The 20229-nt window shown below is 32.7% G+C and overlaps 1 protein-coding gene across 1 annotated transcript in view; it reads left to right on the top strand.

Annotated features, from left to right (window-relative positions):
• LOC106709785 (protein bowel) overlaps positions 1-16751 on the top strand; it is a 29615-nt gene extending 12864 nt beyond the window's left edge. The window contains exon 3 of the mRNA XM_014501662.2: positions 15134-16751. Within this exon, the coding sequence (XP_014357148.2) occupies positions 15134-16424 (1291 nt within the window). The 3' untranslated portion in view covers positions 16425-16751. The remainder of the gene's footprint in view (positions 1-15133) is intronic.
• Positions 16752-20229: the final 3478 nt, after the last annotated feature.

The following is a 20229-nucleotide window of genomic DNA, read 5'->3' as shown; positions in this document are numbered from 1 at the left end:
TATTTTCTCCTAACTTCTCATAAAAATAATCATTTTAGTTGTTGCTAACAAATTGTCCCTTATTATAGAACGTTAAATATCAGTATAAGGTTTTTAATTTTCAATTAACATTCTACCGATACAATCGCGTCCATTAATCATGCTTTAGTAATGGCAACAGAGAGAGCAGCGTTGGAACGTAAGACCTGTCTCATATCTTCACTACTTATACCTGAGGTCGATAACGTCACATCAATGTGAGACCTTTTATTCAATTTAATTTTAATCCCTATACCTTATAGATATATTGATTATTTTAAATTAAATACTTTTTATTCCATATCATTGAATTTAATTATTTTACTTAAGCAGCGCTTAGGAAGATAATTACATTTCATATAAGCTTTAACTTTTCAAAGAGATTAATGCAGAAAAGTTTTGTTTTATCATTATTTTCTTAATCATTATCATTGTAGAATATGGATTAGTTGTTTCTATTTGGAAATTCATGGATATTTATCCGTGAACTGCACTTATTAAATTTTGTGATTCTTCGCTAATAGTTGGAAAAGAAGAGACAACAAAAAATCCACTAAGTTACAAGGTGTTCCTTCGATACAAGCTGAATGTATAAATACATTGTACCTTCAAACATTGGTATTTTATGTTGCCCTGGTACTTTGATTAAAATCTAAAGTAACTTCAACTTTATGCCAATGAGATAAAATGTAAAATAAAACGGCCACATAAATCTCTTAACGCAAGCGTGGGTTGACAAGACATAAGCTTATCGGCGCTTTAGTTATATTCTGCTACTTAGCATAGTTTTTTAAAAGCCATTAAGCTTGTAGTAGCAGTATGCATGCTGAGACATTTTATGATTCAAAGAAGGCTGGTAAATATATTATAGAGTTAATTGCCGACTCTTAACGTGCACATCATCTTTATGTCTATTTGATTTGATGAAACCCTAAGTTTAGCCTTTGTCTATATATATTTGATATTTATTTCTAAAAAATAATTGAACTATACGACTTGAATCACTCATTACTTACTATTCATGGGAGCTTACTAACTAATAATTTCTCACATCTTATTCATAAAAGAATTTAGTTATGTACAATACTTCAAAATAATTTTAAGCATTCAACTTGTGAGCGAGCACTGGCGAGAGCTTCGATCAAACATTTCCGAGTAGTTTTGAGGAGTCTCTGAGCAAACAGTGACCGGTATTATACAAACACGTGGTCGCCAGTACCTACTCGACGGCCTCTAAACCTCCAGCCCGTAACCAAGAGTTTATTTACATTGAATCCCCCACTTAAATACGAATAAAATAATCTTCAAACACTTTTTTAAAATTTTAAAATCTTTTTTGTCTATGCTTTATCAAACAATGGACTGTGAAAAAAAAAATGAAAAACGAGTTTCTAAATCCCAAAACTTTAGATACCATTGTCATTTCTAAATGTGAGTTGAAAAGGCATCCCGGCGGAGACACCGTTCATCATTAATCATATATGTCTACGTGAGTAGTTAGATAAAATCCATGGAAGGTTGAGACTGTTATACGGGGATACGTGCGCGCGCGCAGCTTCCTTATCTTTTATGAATCCAGTATTTTGTTTACTTGTGAAAATATAAACGAATAACTGTTAATATTATTTTTATAATACTATAACTCGATACAAAACTGTAGGTGATATTAAATAGTAGAGTTTATAATAACAACTCTGTTGTTTTTGAGATAGAAAATTGTATAATGTGTTCGGTTAACTTGAATTTTAAATACCAAGCATATTTCTTAAGTAACAAATGGCAGATCACATAATACACAGTACCAACGTAAACACGACGAATCAGTCTTCTTTCTCAGTTCTTTCTAATGAGATCAGTATTGATAGATCTTATTGGTGCTATATCATTTCTTTATTTGGACTAAGGTGTCCTTATATGATTCCTAGGTTACTTGTAAAAGACTTCAACGAACTACTATATATGTTCATGTAATTAAAAACGTTGTAAATGTAAACCTGAATAAATAGATATTATCAAAGGTATTGGATGGCCGTCTACGTTTAAGTGAGATACTATATTTAACCGGTTATCCTTGAGTTCAACCTCTGGCCCGTAATTTCTTTCCCATATCGAAGTAACCACGTGTGACGGTTATAAATGTTTCGTATTTTAATCTTGATTTTTATTTTTTAAATACCCAAAATATAAAATATACGATTAAGAAATTCCGTTGAAATTAAAAACATACTTATCTCAGACACTATTGTCACTGTAATCCCTTTGATTTTTTTGTAGTAATATCAGGGGGAAAAAGGTAAGCTCGTAGACGAAAGCCAGTTTTAAATGAGTATAATCGTGTTATTTATTACGGATGCTCCAAAGATATCGAATATCTAATCTTCTCTAAGCACGTTTAGGCTTATTTTATAGGAAATTAAAAAGTAATCGACTTTTAAAACATTTCGCTTTAAAGTGACAAAAAAGTGAATTTAAATTTAATTAAAGAATTAAGAGCAAATGTATGTTTTTATATTTACTCAAAATTTTGCCATCAATAATTTTAATCACACAGGGTTAAAATTAAAATTATTCGTAGTTGAAACTTGTTATAGGAGTCTAGTAACTACATAGTACGTATTCAAGTTAATCTATAGAACCTAACTGTAAATAAAAAAAAACATTAAGTTAATTTTAATATACTTGCTAGATTTTATATCAAGTTTAAAAATAAACTTGATTAATAAATAATACATTTTATTTTCATTATTTCCAATGATGTCATTGAACCGATATTTATATACATTAGTCAATTAAGATGTGTATCAGCATTCGAAATATGTTAATTAAAATCGGACCAGGATTCATAAATGTTCGTTTAATTATACAAAAAACGAAACGAATAAAGCGTTGCGAGCCACATAAAAGCCAAATGAAAACATATCTGAGTAGTAAAATTACTCTCAATTACCAGCGATACTTAAAGTCGATTTACGATGAAACTGAAATTAACAAACGCCTTTTACCCCGTTGGCCTAATTGTTAGTATGGTGCCTCATAAATCATATGCGGTCTGATCGGAGCATAACAAAATTGTAGCAAGGATTCTGAGTCTAATTGGATCTGTACATAACTTGGACCTATCGATGTATATTGATTAATAGCATCTGGGGACCTCGATATAATTGCCAGCTGAGATCGTCATGAATCAACTGCCAGAGTTATAAATCTGATAAGTGGAACTCGTTTCAAACAAGTTGAATAACACCACTTCCTAAACTACTTCGGCCTGTTGCTTTTCTTCTGTTTTATTTCTCGGTATCTAAGTCGTTTATTTTTATATCGCTTCGAATATACTCTTATTAGTTTGTTTCTTTTTAATGCATAATAAGTGTTCTTTCTATCATATATATCAAATCGTAAAATAGCTATTTATTTTAAAAAACCTTATCATTTCAAACGTATTAAAAATGCGTACAATAAAACAACAACTTTAGCCAATATTTTTTGGAACAACATTATTAACAATTTGTACATTTTTTTTATTAGATCAATTTTTTCAAACAGTCTTCGATGTTGTCTACTATCAAATGAATCGATTAATAAAATGTAATCAATAATATTTAGCAACAAAAACAGTACTCGTATTAAATTACGAAAAACTGAACGAATTGAAAAACGATATCAGATTGTATTTCAAAACTATCCAACCATGTTCATGTTCGGTATCAACTATCTGTTTTTTTATTCACCGAAGAGGCGCCATCATTAAAATTTTTTGCGGTAAATTTTCTTAAATACACAAGACATTTTAAATTAAAAAATTAAAAAATTAAACAGTTTTATAGCTACATTATGTCACAACAATTAATACCAGTTTCTGTGTTATGAAGCAATAAAAAATATAGCAGGAAATGTATTTAACGAGCTTCTAGATTTAAATTACGAAAGGTGTAATAAAGATGGTAGATTGTCGCAGCTGCTTTATTTTAAAGGCAACTTTGTTTTTTTTTGTGTTTAAGTTAATGAAATTGATAATGTTCTTTGGAAGATCGAAAAGGTCTCATAAATAAATAAACAAGACATTCATTAAATAGACAAGTTTTTGCATTCCATAAAAGTACGCATCTCACTTTACGTAGAAGTTGATAGATGTAGAAGAAATTTGATATACAGAATATAAGAAGTTAAAAAAAGGAGATATAGTAAAAATGTTGGTCCTGAAAAACAGTAGACTTAAAGCATTGAAAACATTGTAGACGATGATAGATGTCGTTCGAGTTCTGTATGTTTAGTTGAAGCTTGGCATGACTCAAGGTATAGCACCTGATGTGTCTGGTTCAGGCCACAGCTGAGTCAAGTCTGCAGCGCGATGAATGTTTGCGTCAGTCAGAGGTGAAATTGAGTGTGAAGCGGCAGCGGCCAGCCGTCGCTCCCATTACGTCGCCCGCGCTGCGCCCCGCACCAAACCGGCTGCGGACGCGCTTTTGTATGTAGCTGCCAAGACATGACTTGGTAAAAAATGAATAAATAACCTTTTATTTACTTTAAAGTGATTTTATAAGTTGCACATTCATCCAACTTGCTTTCTGTATATAGCAAATGTAGTAGCCAAGAAGCAGCACGTCTGGCCTAATCTAAAAATTGCCTCTTTACAAATATATGCTTTAGATTCAATAGAGAATATGTCTGTTTGTAAATGCTCGTTTGAACATTAAAAATTAAAACTTCGTATTCTTAAATAAATTATTTTGACTGTAGACACTACTTTTAAATATATTATGATATTTTACTAAGTAACATACATGCTAGATACATTTTTCAATCAGAACGGGTTAAAGTAGCTACATACCACAGCGCGTCACGGACCAACCTCCTCGCTCCGCTCCATTAGTATTTTCCATTTATTTTTTGTCCACGTACCTGTCCGAGTTTGGGGATTCGACTTTTTTTTTCAACCGCACGACGAATTCAAAATTTCTTTGATATACAAAGAAAAATAAATCATGCTACGTTGAACTATGCTAAGGAGCATTTGTTATTACTCGATAAACTGTTGATAGAAATTCTAGTTAAGAAAGTACATATAAGTAAAAGTGTATAAAATTTACGCGTAGCTATTAAAATTGAGAAGTATAAGGTGGTAAGTTATTTACAACTTGAAGTTAAGCAACGCAACAAGATTGTAAGCTCTTCTTGCGCTGCTCCGAACAATAAAAAGCCATTGTAAAGCTATCAATTTACTACCTAACAGTCTATTAAAGTACGTGTACGCTTCAATGTTCATTTATTGGCTCAAGGATTAGAATTTTATTAATTTATATTTAAATTAAGAGTCGTTTCTATGAGGCCAACTTTTTTTAAAGCTGAAAAAAAAAATATGTTTAAAATTCGAACTTCTTAAATATATATTTTAACAAGAATGTTTTTAGTGTTTTAATTCTAGGAGGTTTGAACATATTATTATTTTTAAAATTGTTAACTGATACATCTAAGTGGCCAGTTTCATTTTAAACAAAAATGTTTTGAATAAAACTATCCATTTGACATTTTACACAAAGCTGCAGGAAAAAAAACAGCAAAAATTAATTATTCATAACATGTCAGAACAAAAATGAAAAAATATCTACCACTTAAACTTCCCACGATAAACCGCTACTACCTTATGTCATTACAATTCTAAAAATAAAAAAGTAACTCCACTGACAAGTCATTCTGTTAAAAGCCGGTGAGCAAAAAAATAGTGTTATAAAAATGCTAATACCGCTCGAGTCGTTGCGAAAATGTTCGCGCGAAATGCGCTATGCCTCATTTACATTATGTCATATACAGCCATATAATCGTTCAGCTACTATCCATACAACAAAGTTTCTGAGTTGTATTTTGCATTTCTGTTACTGTTATCGTGTATTTACTATTACTTTTAGTTATAACCTTTCGTATTTACATTATTATATTATATTATATTATATTATATTATATTATATTATATTATATTATATTATATTATATTATATTATATTATATTATATTATATTATATTATATTATATTATATTATATTATATTATATTATATTATTTAAAATAGTAAATATTTTCCGTATTATAACGTTATGTGATAGTCTCGTCGAATTCACTTTGATGAGAGAAGTCAACGACAAATGGGGTGGTGTTGTGTTGTTGGAAATCGTGGTTACGCAGCATCCGAGAGTGGACAGGAATAGCGAGTGCCACTCATTTGTTTCGCCTCGCATGAGACAGAGTTAAAAGTGGAGAACTCACCGCCAACCTTCGCTAGTCGGAAAGGCTTCTCAAGAAGAAAACATTATTACATGATGAGATGTTTTCTTTTTTTTAAACTAAAATTATTTACGGAACATACGTATAAAACAGCAAACTTAAAATGCAAAGTTCCAACTTATTTCAATAACTTTGTTGCTTATTTCTTTTAAACCCACACGTTTATTAGATACTCGTATTTCAAGTAGGCTAGCCGGTACTGTTAATGATCGTTAACTTTCCATAAAGATAAAGTTATCTGATAAACTTTTACATTTCAAGTCTTATTTTAATCAGAGTTGACATTGCAATAGACAAGAAAAGTTTTTTTTTTTATATTCCATATTAACCACTTTTATTTAAAATAAGTAAGAGTATATTTTAAGAAACGATATCTTTAAAGACAGAAACTTGAATTTCTAATTTAATCGCTAAATATCTAGTAATAGGCTTAAAAGATTTATTTTGTGTAGCGTTTGGGCTTATACTAAGGGAGCAATTTCATTAGTCAACAATTCGGTTGTTATGCATGCGTGGGTCTAAAGATTTCTTGTCCACGCATGCCATATACTCGCTAGCGAGAACCATTTTCATTGGTCGTTAGCGCCCGCATGCATTTAACATTAGTCCTAGTTTTCCGTACGGTCCGTTACCGACGCTTGCTTTACATAGATCGATCATTTTCATTTGTCGTTAGCCTTTATGCGGGGTTTCCCCGCATGGTACCGAACGACCGAGTTATTTAAAAATGAAACTACTTCCTAATCATGAAAAATATATTGTCTTTAACTAGTGTCTTGTTTATGAGAATTTCTTAAAATTAGTTAAGACAATTAGGATTGAGATAATATTCGTATACTCTTAAATAATTTAGGAAACACATAACAAATAAACACTTTGAATTATTTTACAATCAGGGAAGCCGAAAATTCCTATACTTCCGTAGAAAAGCGCGATAAAAAATCGTGTTTAAGGTAAGGTATAGTTGCTTGTGAAATTAAAAAAGGTGCGTTAGATCTACGGCATTTTGCAGCAGCTGTAGCGTAAGCACAAACTTTATGTGTCATAATCCGGATGCCGTATATACCTCATATAAGATCGATAGAAGCAAGATCATTTTATTCTTATCTCATTAGCCGTTTTACGATCAATTTATTTCTAACCTGTTTATATGTTGCACTATAAATTTTATAATTAAATATTTATTACAAATGAGTTTTGTTGAGTGCTGTGTTGATGTTCTCAACTTTGATATGTCTCTGAAGGTTTCTATCAAAATCTAAATATAGATTAATCCATTTGTGGGTTTGCCACTTTCCTAAACTGGACAAATATTACTAATATTATAAATGCGAATGTTTAGATGGATGGATGGATGGATGTTTGTTAGTTACAAGGTATCTCCAGAACGACTGTATGGATCTCGATGAAATTTGGCGTAGATGTTCAACCGTCTGGAAGAACTTTTTTTTTTATTCCTACGCAGAAGGAGTCGCAGACAACATTTAGTTTTAAATAAACTTTAGTATAATGTTTTAAGTTATCCAGATTTTGTGCCCTAAAAATTTATCTTTTGTTTCTTGCACTACTATTTTGTTTTTGCCTTATTTTGACTTCGGTATTGTAACGTATTCCGGGAATAGATGGTACAAAATAAATATACAATATGATCTGTTTCTTCCGTATGATATATTGAGAGCTCTATCGTACTTTTACAAACAGAAGTAAAATAATAAAATAGCTTTTAAGATAAAAATTGTAATATATGCGTTATGCCCTAAAATAGTAAGAGTAAGCCAGTTAATTATACAAATCGCAGGTTTATGTTAATAAATAAGATTTATAAGTGGCTTGATTTACTCGAGTGTCGCCGTGCGTCGTGTAACCGTTTTACAAAATTTATGTATTATCTTCGACTACCGTTTTACATTTGTGTGGGTTTTTCAAACGATACCTGTTTCCTTATGTGTGAGTCTGGCATAATTTGTGTATCAACTAAATATAAGGTTTTAAATTTATTAATTTACTAATTAATTATCAATTAATTTAATTATGGAGTAGTGTTGAAAAACTTTAAATTTTATTGTATCCTAAAATAACACTGAGAATATTAAAATCTACAACATGTATCATTTATCTTTCTGTGAAAATTTAAGTTGTTATAAAAAACTGCGAAAACATTTGTATACGTCGCTTTACTATCATGGCAATAACTAAAGTTCGGTATCATTAATCTAGGCGATAGAAGGCTTAGATGTAGAGATGAGTTGGACAGTGCGGGCTGCGGGATGCGGCGCGCGGCGGGGATCGGCCACTGACCCGCCGCAGCATTCCGACGCGCAGCGGACCTGCTCTCTTTACTTTTAAATAGAAAAATATATAAAACCTCCATCGATGGATTGCTTATAGTACATCCAATAAATTTCAAAAAAATCTGATGTTCTTTTTTCGAATAATCAATGTTTTGAAAACATTGGAATGAACTAAGGGAATGCATTAGAATTTGAATAGATAGAAAAGCAGCCTTTCAATATTAATGAAAATAATCCCTGAAAAATCTAAGTTAGGCAGTATCAAAAAATTACATTACGAGAATTTGTATTACGTAGGTATCTACTTCGAAACAGCGAAGTCACATAAATTTACAACACATTAAATTATCTATGTTCTAAAATTAAATAGTCTATTAAAATAAGATAAAAACAGTCGTATTTATAGTGGCATGAATTTATCCATTTAACATTTGTGTATTTTATCACTGTCTGACAGTTCTGAAAAGTTATTAGGTACATCTGTGTCGGTAACGAAAACCAGTCGATAGGCAATCTAGAACCCACGATTCAATTGAAAAAAGAAACGATATCTCGCTCGCATCGACTGCATATCTTCGTATACTTTCATTTTGATACATCCACTTTATACCTCGTTTTATTTATTTTTTAATATTACAAATACATAAAAAAATGTTTAACATTATAGTTAAGCGAAATAAGCAGCTGTTTGTGTTTTTTATATCAAAAGGTGGCAATCGAGCAAACGGACACCTGAATTCGCCGAAATAGCGAAACGACCTCTGCCCATAGATATTCGCAATTACAGATGCATTGCATACCTTTAATCAACGTAGAAGGGGACGCAGAAAAGGAGGATATTTCCCCTTCCTATGCATCCCTTATTCCAAACTTGGTAACTTAAGCTCGTTGTTTTCACCTTCTTTAGTTCCATATTTTGACAAAAATCACATACTGGGATTGTTTATGTAGTCTTTAAAACTCCTCTGACATGACACTTTTTGCTTTATTACTGGTCTCTGTAAATAGGAGATTACGAAAATGACAGCTTTACTTCGTTCCGATTTAAACAAGCCTGTCTATGTTACGTAACAGTTATTTCTATCTATATTATAATTACTAGTTCGAATCCACAACACTGCTACCATCAGCTCCAAAATAGCGAAAATCAAATAGGGCGAAAATTATGCGTCTTATAGCCAGTCCATTTATGAGGTCAATGAAAATTACATATTGTCGTCCCTTTCATTCTTTTTAACAAAACAGAGACTGCAATATGTATATTAATACAAGTGGAAATCTACTGTAATACCAACGAACGATGCGTTAATTTTAGAGACGCAATATTGACTAAAAGTAAAAAAAAAACAGCCAAAAAACATCAAGAAGGAATTTGACTTCATTTTTTGAACACTGTCGTAACAATCTGTTTGCAAAAAGAATCGAGGACGGTCCACGGGAACCTGTTCTCTCGCAGACTATGTTCGGTGCGTTTTCTCAATGAATTCGCGTTCGTAAAAATAATACCGACAACTTTTTTAAACCGCTTAGTTGACTGACCGAAAGTTTTTGTTCAATCACACCGGCCAAATCCGCAAGACGGTGATTACAGATTGAAATACACGGGTTTTTTATGTTCGCACTGTCAAATATCATGAGTCACTTCCACGTTTTCTTAGTCGGCGCCATCTCGAATTCGAAGGTTAATTTCCACTTATTATGCGACCGGTATACGTAATTGAAAATATTTTTAATGTAAGCCATTAACGCCCGACCGGAGTCCTCTCGGTAATTTTGGGGTCCACTTTTTTATCTCCGTTCTTTACCTTGATGGCATTCTAAGCGTCTGTCCATCGCGATGCCTATCTCGAAGCGTAATATGAAAGGACAGACGTTACTTATATTTTATTTAACGTCAGAATTGATCGAACCGGCGCGATAACATGTCTGGCGGGGAAAGATTTGTTTATGTCATTAATTATGAATATTCTTTACGATTATCTCGAATTTTAATGTAGGAGAATTAAAAAAACGTCTCTTGTATCTTGAGAAAATTCTATCATTATTAATAAACTAGATACAAAAACGTGGACACCTTTCCTTTTGACGTTGACAGTTGAGATTACTATTGAATACTTTAATCGTAATTCGTGGCTTATTTTTATCATCAGAGCAATGTCATTTTAATCTCAAATCGAAACCTAAGTAGCAAATAGACACATTCAGAAGCTAAGGGTTGAAGGCTTTAATGCGACAAAGGTATGCGGATCTGGAAGTAATTTGTAGTGTGGGGAAAATTGCCGTGCCGTAATTTTTTAAATAATGAATAAATTTTTCATTATTAATTTTATAACAAATTTAAATATTTGTAGTGAAGATGTCCAATTATATTAACAGTGAACAACAGTGCATATACTGGTTAAATTTCGAGAGGATGTTATGTTTAGTCAGAATTTTTATTGTCTAGGCCGGTTCGGTGTGAGCGGTTTCAAAGTAAGTTGGTAATTGCCTTGTTAATTTGAATACGTTACCGGTCTCTTTGATCTCTATAGAGTCGTCGGACCGGTGATGCGGAATCCGACTTTAATCGTGCATAGCCACGGGACCTATAGATTCAATTCAAAATTGAGATATCGTCTTCATTATATATTTCTAATTTATTAGAAGTAATTTGATGATGTCTGTCTTTTTTTAATTGGGTCGATGTTTCTACATCTGTTAATTGAACGAAACAGGATTCAAGTCTTGAGAACAGGTGATTTAGTCACGGTGGATTTGCAAGTAACGGTTTCATTATATAAAAATATCTGTATATAATATCTTAGAATCTATCGAAAACGATTAATTTTAGATATCTAAACAATATTTTACAATAAGCTGTATTTTATTCAAAGTTACGACATGAGTTTAATTGACACCATAAAAATGTCATTGGTTACTAGACAAAGTACAAAGCAATCTAATTTTGACAATAAGTAAATTGCTAACAATTGTTGGAAAAGCATTAAAAAAGGAAACATACAACAAACTTGATAGTAACTAAGTAAAGTAATGAAGTAGAAATAGGTAGTGATGTAGTTGAAACTGTGGTATAATAAACTGATTACAACAAATTAAGTTCGAGTGATAATTCATAGAGCTATGTTCTCCGCGTTGCTATTGGTGAAACGAAGTGACACCAAGAGAATATCTATGCTTGCGCCACGAGTTAACAAGTCTGTTGGTTTGTCAACACGTAACCGGTCCTCGGCTGATTCAATATTTGCACTGCCCGCTGACCGTGTCCCTGTCGTGGACACCATTCATGGATTCAATCCGACTTTCCATTTACCTCACTGTGTATTAACACGGTATCAGTATGTAAACCTATTCCATTTAACTATAATTTACTACACAAATAAACTAGGAACAATTCAGCGCTACAGCTTATTGCGAAGTAGACAAAATTAAAGTTTTCAAGAATTTTAAATTAAAATTGTCGCTTCAAAATCTCATCTTTTCCCTCACCCTGCCACATTAAACTTGTTAACAAATTTAAAGTTTTCTTGAAGTCCAAAGGACAATCTTACGTCATTTCACTTAATAACAGCTTGTGTCGATCGTGATAATAAAATATTTCGGAATCCGCGCCGCTACAAAGGAATTTTGTGAGAACTTGATACGAGATTACATCAAAATCTTGATGAAACTTAAAACCAACGACTAGTGTGAGCTGTTAAGATGCATTTACACCAGTTAAAATACCAAGCGAATACACAACCGGTCCGATGAATATATTGTAAAAAGTTAGGGTTTTTTACTTTCAAATACACAAAATCCCAAATGTACTTTTGGCTCTGCTTAACAAAAGAAACATGACTTCCAAGATCAAAGAAATAGGTGACTATCTCTTCAATTTCATTAACTTGACATATGTCACTATGAAATTACACCGTTACTTTACAATCTTGCTAGTGATATTAAGTGACAAAATTGAGACCTTTATAATTTCGTGTAATTATTATAATCGCCATTAATTGTCAATTACTTCAGCAGATATCGCAATTTTTTTTACAAAGGGTAAAAAATGTGTCGTTTAAATAATGATCCAAGTATAGTCTATGACTTTTGTTTCCTTACAACTGGAGCGTATCCTAGCTTAAATGTAAACTTGTCTTTAGAAAGGGGTCATTACACTTTTTTGTTTATCTTGCCATAGAGTAATGATATATTATTTACGCGTCGCATTCTCTGCATGACAACGAGGTAGTCTGTAGTCATTATCATTAAATATGCGTCGACGCTACGCCGCTGCTGTCCGATGGTCAATCTGGTTTTTTCATACACTTCTAAGAAATGTTCGCGATTAATTTTAAATATTTATCTTTTTCCAATCGACTTCATCGTACACAAATTGTGTCTATAATTCCTAATCGAGTGTGCTAAGCTACGCGGAAAAACGGTAGCGATGCGAAGTTGTTTCATTGTGTGACTACAATTAATTATTATTAGACTAGCTTTCGACCGCGACTCCTTCTCCGAATAAATATAAAAATAAAAAACTTAATCAGCAGCATATGTGTTCTTCCAAAGAGATTTCTACATCTAAACCAAATTTCGTCCAGATCCTTGCTGCTATTATAGAGATATCGTCTAACAAAGATTCTTCCATTCACTCTAACATTCGCATTTATAATATTAGTAAGATAATAATTTTAACTGTGGTAGACGCCAGCAACACTACATCAATTAATATAATATTCTCTTTTTGTGCGTTTCCTCCTTCGTCGATTGAGGGTATCCATCGCATCCGCAGCGGTCGCTTCGCCATTTCGGCGAATTTATGTGGCCGCTTGCTCGTTTGCCACCTTGTAATATAAAAAAAACATTGTCAGGCATATCGTTCTTGTTGAACGAACTTTACTGATGATATATTCATGTACGGGTTTTTCGACATAAACTTATGGGAACTATGCAATTATCCATTTCTTCAATATAATTATTTTAGTAATCTCTAACTTCCGCTAGTATTCTTAATTGTCTACGTGTTTGAGATGAATTCCGCCTTCAGTTATTCGCATATTTGTAATTAAATCGTGATAAGTAACTACAATACAAATAATTTATGATGAAATAATTTGATAATTACTTCCGATTTTTTCTGCGGATCCTTGTATATTTCCTATATTGTAATTATCGAAACTATTCAATACCAGTTCAATTTGTGTGATGATAATTATATAAATACAAGAATGTGTATAAATTCTCATATCGTGATAAACTTGGAAACTACTGAAACGATTTCGAAATTCTGCGTACATTTTTGATTAATGACCTTGAAGTTTTAAATTAATTTGAAATATTCTGTAACAACAGATGGCGTTGTAAAATTGATAATAATAACTTCAACAACTTTCGTCAACTATGCTCTCGAACTCTCTATAGATCCATTTTCAACCTCAATATTATCAATCAATACAAAATCCAAGATACGTGAAATGGAAACGTAATTGTTTTAGAAAAAGTAATTTAAAAAAGAGTCAGGATAGAGCATCGGAACAATGATTAAAGTTTATCTCGCAACTAAAGCTATTTTAATATGTCGGCCTGGCCAATCGAATACCGCCGTTAATAATATTAATCGAAGCGATTGCCCACAAAATGCTTTTAAGTTGATTCGATTCGGCCGCGCTGGCAACACTATACAAAAACCAATTTATCCAGACCTCCATTACTGGCTAACGTGTATAATTTTTACGCTTAATGGAAAGAAAAATAGTATGTTTTAACGGCCCAAAAGAACTGGTTGTTAAGACGCGTGGCGTCAATATCGCCTTGAGACTAGAGTCTCGAATTACCCGGATCACGTTCAAGGTGCGCTCGGCTAAAGTGGTGGTTAGTGACGCTTAAAAGTATCGTATGATATCTTAGTATTGATACATTGCCAATATTTTATAAATGTTCGTGTCTCGGGAAGACCACCAAGTATTTTATGCAAGAAATTGTACATACTTTGTATATAGGACTTGACAATGTATCAAGTAATATCAATTATAATACATAATAATTAAAGATACTTTACATTAATGTAAATTTACGTAACTAACCGTGGGTTTCTGAGACCAAATATCTATATAAAACATATCATTATCTCTGTCATTATCTTTGACAAATTGAGATAACAATATGTTTTAAACGGAGATTTTGATCTAAGAAATTCAAGATAATTAAATAACTGTATGCATTCAATATAAACCTTATCCAAAAACATATTCATCTAATCATATTTTTATTTCACAGAATTTTAATTAAATAATAAAAAATGTACTTAATTTTAATTAAAGTGTTAATCGAAAGATATTTTTATAATCAAAAAAGCATCTATAAATTCAATTTGAATAAATATTGAGTTAAAATTTTTCTTTATGCTCGAACACCGTCGCTCGATGAATATAGAGATCTCTTCAATTTGTATTGGACTCCGCCCCTAAGACATTAATTATTGACTACATGCAATAGAACAAATAATATAAAAAACACAGAATAAATTACAGCGCATATTTTATAAGATTATGTTTCTTTGTTGCAGGTACATTCACTCAAAAGAAAAACCATTTAAATGTACAGAATGCGGAAAAGGTTTTTGCCAATCCCGTACTTTGGCCGTCCACAAGATACTTCATATGGAAGAATCTCCGCATAAATGTCCAGTATGCAGCCGGAGTTTTAATCAACGATCAAATCTAAAAACACATTTACTCACTCACACAGATCACAAGCCGTATGAATGTAATTCTTGCGGAAAAGTATTCAGAAGAAATTGTGACTTACGGCGGCACGCTTTGACTCACGCCGTTGGTGATGTGCCTCCTGGAGACGTGCTAGATGTTGGCGAGGAAGACATAGGACGACCGGGATCACCGATAGAACCAGGATACGACGACGATGATCCTGAATTATCGTCACCAGAACACTCACCAGTTAGAAGGGCACGATCATCATCAATTGAGAGTGTTGGAAGAGAGCAAAGTGAAGAGAGACCGAGGCGACCATCACCATCGCCTGTAGAACGTACCCATTGTCATCATAATGAACCTAGAGACAGGGCCAGCCCATATACGATGCGCCCACAATATATGGAGAAGCACAAACTTTCCACATCAGACTTATATGAAAAGCGAAGGTACACTTCTGAAGAAATAATAGAAAAAGAGATGCGTTACACAGATATACCCGATCAGCAAGTGAGACATCCCCAATTACAGATTCGAAGAGATTTACATCAAGTGCAGCCGCCGGATCCTTCGAAAATTGGGCACATTACAAATCCGCCATTGGATCCAGGGCCTTCTGGAATATATTTGAGTTCCTTCAGAAAAAGAACGCATCCTCCTGATATCGTAGATAACATAAGAACCTGTGCATCCGTTTATCGAAGTCGATCTCCTGAACCTACAAATCTCACAATGCCCCGGCCACCAATTGGTAATGGCGACGTCGTAGTGGCAATGCCTCCAACAATTATGGGAATACAAGCGTACCATAAATTTGGTCTTCCAATGCCTCCTCCTCACCCTCAAATACCTTATGGATCTGTGCCGCATACAGTATTAGGGCCCCAGCAAACTGTCGCTCAAGATTTGATTGTAAAACATGCTCCGCCAAAAGACTCTGTACCTAGCACATCGACAAGTGTTACTAATTGCAAAGAACTGCTGCCTTCGCAAACGAAAGAGTCAGAAGAAACGTGCTCAAGTGCCATTGCTAATGGTATCAAGAATATTGTGGGAATACAACCACCGACAAATCCGAAGCCAGGAACAAGTAACTCGAGTGGTCCGAAAAAAGGTTTTAGTATAGAAGATATAATGAGACGTTAATTTTGTGAAAGTTATCTTTTCAACTATTTTACTAGAAGATTTTGTAAATAAATTATTATTTTGTATTATTTGTTTTAAGCTATTTTAAGTTTGAAAGTATTATTAGGTCAAGTTTATGATACGTAAAATATTATTAGAGGTACGTTTGTCCGTAAGAGCTATAAGAATTTGGTTTTCGTGAAGATCTCATAAGGTTTGTTTGTGCAGTGTTTTGTTTACCTCCAAATTTTAAAAGTTAGTTATCAAAATTTTAGGCCATACCTAATTTTATTGTGTGTGTTTATTTTTAATGTCAAATTTATGTAGAAAGTGTAATAGTTTTGTTTCGGACGCGTCAGGTTGTTCTGAAAAAAATTATATGCAAATAAAAAGTATGTCTATGACTGGTTCAAATGTGTTATTTATTGTTTAGTTAATTTGTAAGTAATGTATTACTAAGTTTAATTGTAATCCTATAAGTGCTAAGTGTAATGTTCTTTTGTTAAAAGTACTTTTATTTAAGTACATACTACGACTGGTGTAAGTATGTAATGGAATTTTATATCTCCATGATTAAAAGCTTTCATAAATGTGTTGCAAATTTGAATAAGGAATTTAATATCAGATGTAACTTTTTTAAATTCATTGAATGAAGAGTATTAGCCAAGAGAGTAGCCAAATTGGATTAAATCAATTGAAATTGCAGATTTGTTGACTACATTGTCAACGTTAGACATAATTTAGTAATTGTTGCTCAGATTTATCATGTTTAAGATACAATTTAGATTATAATTTACTATGTATAAATTAGTATTTTTATACGAATAAATTATATCAATTAATATTTGTTTGCTTTTATTACCTTATAACAATGATGACAAATCATTTTATCCTCATCCTATCTTTAAAAAAAAAAACTAGTTTAGCAATATGCTAAGCGCAGGTGATTTGGCAGTGGAACCAATTACTAAATTAATTACTAATAAACTTCAACATTAACTATTTTGCAACACTTCATCTAGAAAATACGATATCTAAGATATCCAAATAAAGTTAAATATTCTTCAAAATAAGTCAATTTATCAAATAGTATTTTTAAAAGGCTAAATTTGAACTTAACAAAATAACAACAGAATGCTTAGCTATCTATTTGAATAGGTCACAGGGGAAAGAGGTCTTCAAAACTTCAAAATAATACATTGGCTCCAGCAACAAATTTTGTCTGATTTGCATTAATTCTTACAAACAAAATTATTTAAAACCTTTATTATAGTGAAAAAAAGCAAATGGTAGACATAAATATAGTAGATCTTTTTTTTAGCATGCTATTTTAATTAAAAATGAAACTGTCTTTTTTGTTTATTTACAAGTAGCTGTTGCCTGCGACTTCGTCCGCCCGGAATAAAAAAAACATAACGAAATTAAAATCGAAAAAAAAAAAGATATATAGGCTATAGCTACCGAGGATAGCGTAGTTTCTAACAGTGAAATATTTTTTAAATCAGTTCAATAGTTTCGAAACCTATTTAATCCAAATAATCAAATCTTTCCTCTTTACAACAAACTAGCTGTCGCCTGCGACCGTGTCCGCGCAAAATTGAAAAAAACTTAATTTGTAGTCTATGTGTTCTTCTAGGCTTTATTCTACATCTATGCCAAATGTCAGCGAGATCCAGGTAGCTGTTCTGGAGATACCTTCTAACAAATATCATCAATCCAAACATACTGGATTTATAATATTAGTAAGATAGTAAGATAGATTAAGGATTTGTTAGGGACTTACTATAATCCTTTTTGCATGTCTACTCATGAGGTCATCGACGCTTTCAAACACTACAGAGATAATTTAATTTAACATAAATCAGTAGAATACATTATTAAATTTAACTATTCGTTATTTTATGATTCTTGTTTGCCTACATACTTATACTTTGAAGACATGTCTCATTTTAAATAATGCTTCAAAGGAATACTTACACGGAATATAAAAGATTAACCAGCCACGATCCTTCTCACGTAGGTATTTCAACTAAAGGAGCAACCGTGTTTATAAGCAAAAAGGTGTTTTAACGACCGAAATTTTATGAGGGGACGCACGAAGTCCCTCTGAGTTCGTACCGACTGCTACTTGGGAGTTTATGCAAATCGACCGCCGCCCAATGAGAAATAACAATAAAAACGTTTTTACGATGGAATGTCGTACCTTCTCCGATATTATAATTCGTACTGTGCGAGGTGAAAGCTCGGAATGTACGGCGACTGATCATACCGCACGGGCTCTATGTCCGTGGTTAATTGTTGGAGCATCCGATCGATAGCCGATCACTAATAATTGCACGCTGCTTCATGCGAATTAAAAACTGAAATAGACGATCTGGATAATCACTATGTATTATAAGAGTGTGAATAAGTAAAAAATAAAAGTTGTACTAATTCAAATCTTTGTCTTCGTAAGTAAGACATGAAGTCTGCGATTGCAATTGAGAGAATAATGTCGACGGTATTGGGGTATACCTAGTCTTAGACAAGATTGATTCATATACAGTGATAGGTTATAGTTTTTATTACTTAACTGGCTGTCGCCCGCGACTCCGTCCGCGCGGAATTAAGAAAACTTAATAATTAGACAGACTATGTTGTACATCTATGCCAAATTTCATCAAAATCTGTTGAGTTCTTCCGAAGATACCTTCAAAAAAACATCCATCCATCCATCCATCTAAACATTCGCATCTATATATATATATAAAAGAAAGTCGTGTTAGTTACAATATTTATAACTCAAGAACGGCTGAATCGATTTGACTGAAAATTGGTGGGCAGGTAGCTTAGAACCAGGAAACGGACATAGGATAATTTTTACCCCGTTTTCTATTTTTATTCCGCGCGGACGGAGTCGCGGGTAAAAGCTAGTTTATAATATTAATAAGATAATTTCAATTTGAATCTTCAGTCAGAATATTTGTGTTGTGCAATGAAATAGAAATGATTATCCTTGGTTTTCTGAGACCAAAATCCCTGTATAAAACACATCATCATCCCTGTTATTATAACAATATATTTTAAACAAAGATTATTGTCTCAGAAACCCACGGTTAGTCATATTGAGCAACCAATACCACTGTGGTTTCTGTAACGTTACTTCAAAGGAATCATTGCCAGTTCTTGCAGTAAGTAGACATGTCATCACCTAACCCGTACCCGGATCCGAGCAGTTCAATATAATCATAAATCTGGCCCACGTGCGCCGAATTCGAAACATAACGAGCACTCATAGCTTTGCATAAAGCAATTCTATATGCGGGAAATCCGTACGGGTAATCTAAACCACTGCGTTATACGTGATGAGAAAGCTTAGTTATACAGTAACTCTTGGTATATACGAATATATTGTTATCTATCAAACACAATTGCTTGTTTTATTCACCTCACTGTCCTTTTCCCTGCGGTGGGTCGGTATATATACTCTTCCATACATTCCTATCAGTCGTCATATTTTAATTTAATACCTTCTTACGCATATTCTCTTACACATAATCTATCTATCTTTATACATATCCACATTCATTAAGGTTTAGTTTAATATAAATTAGTAATTTTGACTAGGACCTAGATGAAAAAGTAAGTTGAATATCTATATATATAAAAGAAAGTCGTGTTAGTTACACTATTTATAACTCAAGATCGGTTTTGATTTAGCTGAAAATTGATGGGGAGGTAGCTTAGAACTAGGAGACGGACATAGGAACTTTTTTATCTTGTGTGCATTTTTTTTTATTCCGCGCGGACGAAGTCGCGGGTAAAAGCTAGTTTATATATAAAAAAT

The sequence above is a fragment of the Papilio machaon genome, chromosome 15 (assembly GCF_912999745.1).
Source record: "Papilio machaon chromosome 15, ilPapMach1.1, whole genome shotgun sequence".
Lineage (NCBI taxonomy): Eukaryota > Metazoa > Arthropoda > Insecta > Lepidoptera > Papilionidae > Papilio > Papilio machaon.
Note: the sequence above shows the minus strand (reverse complement) of the source record. Positions and strands in the feature narration are given on the sequence as shown.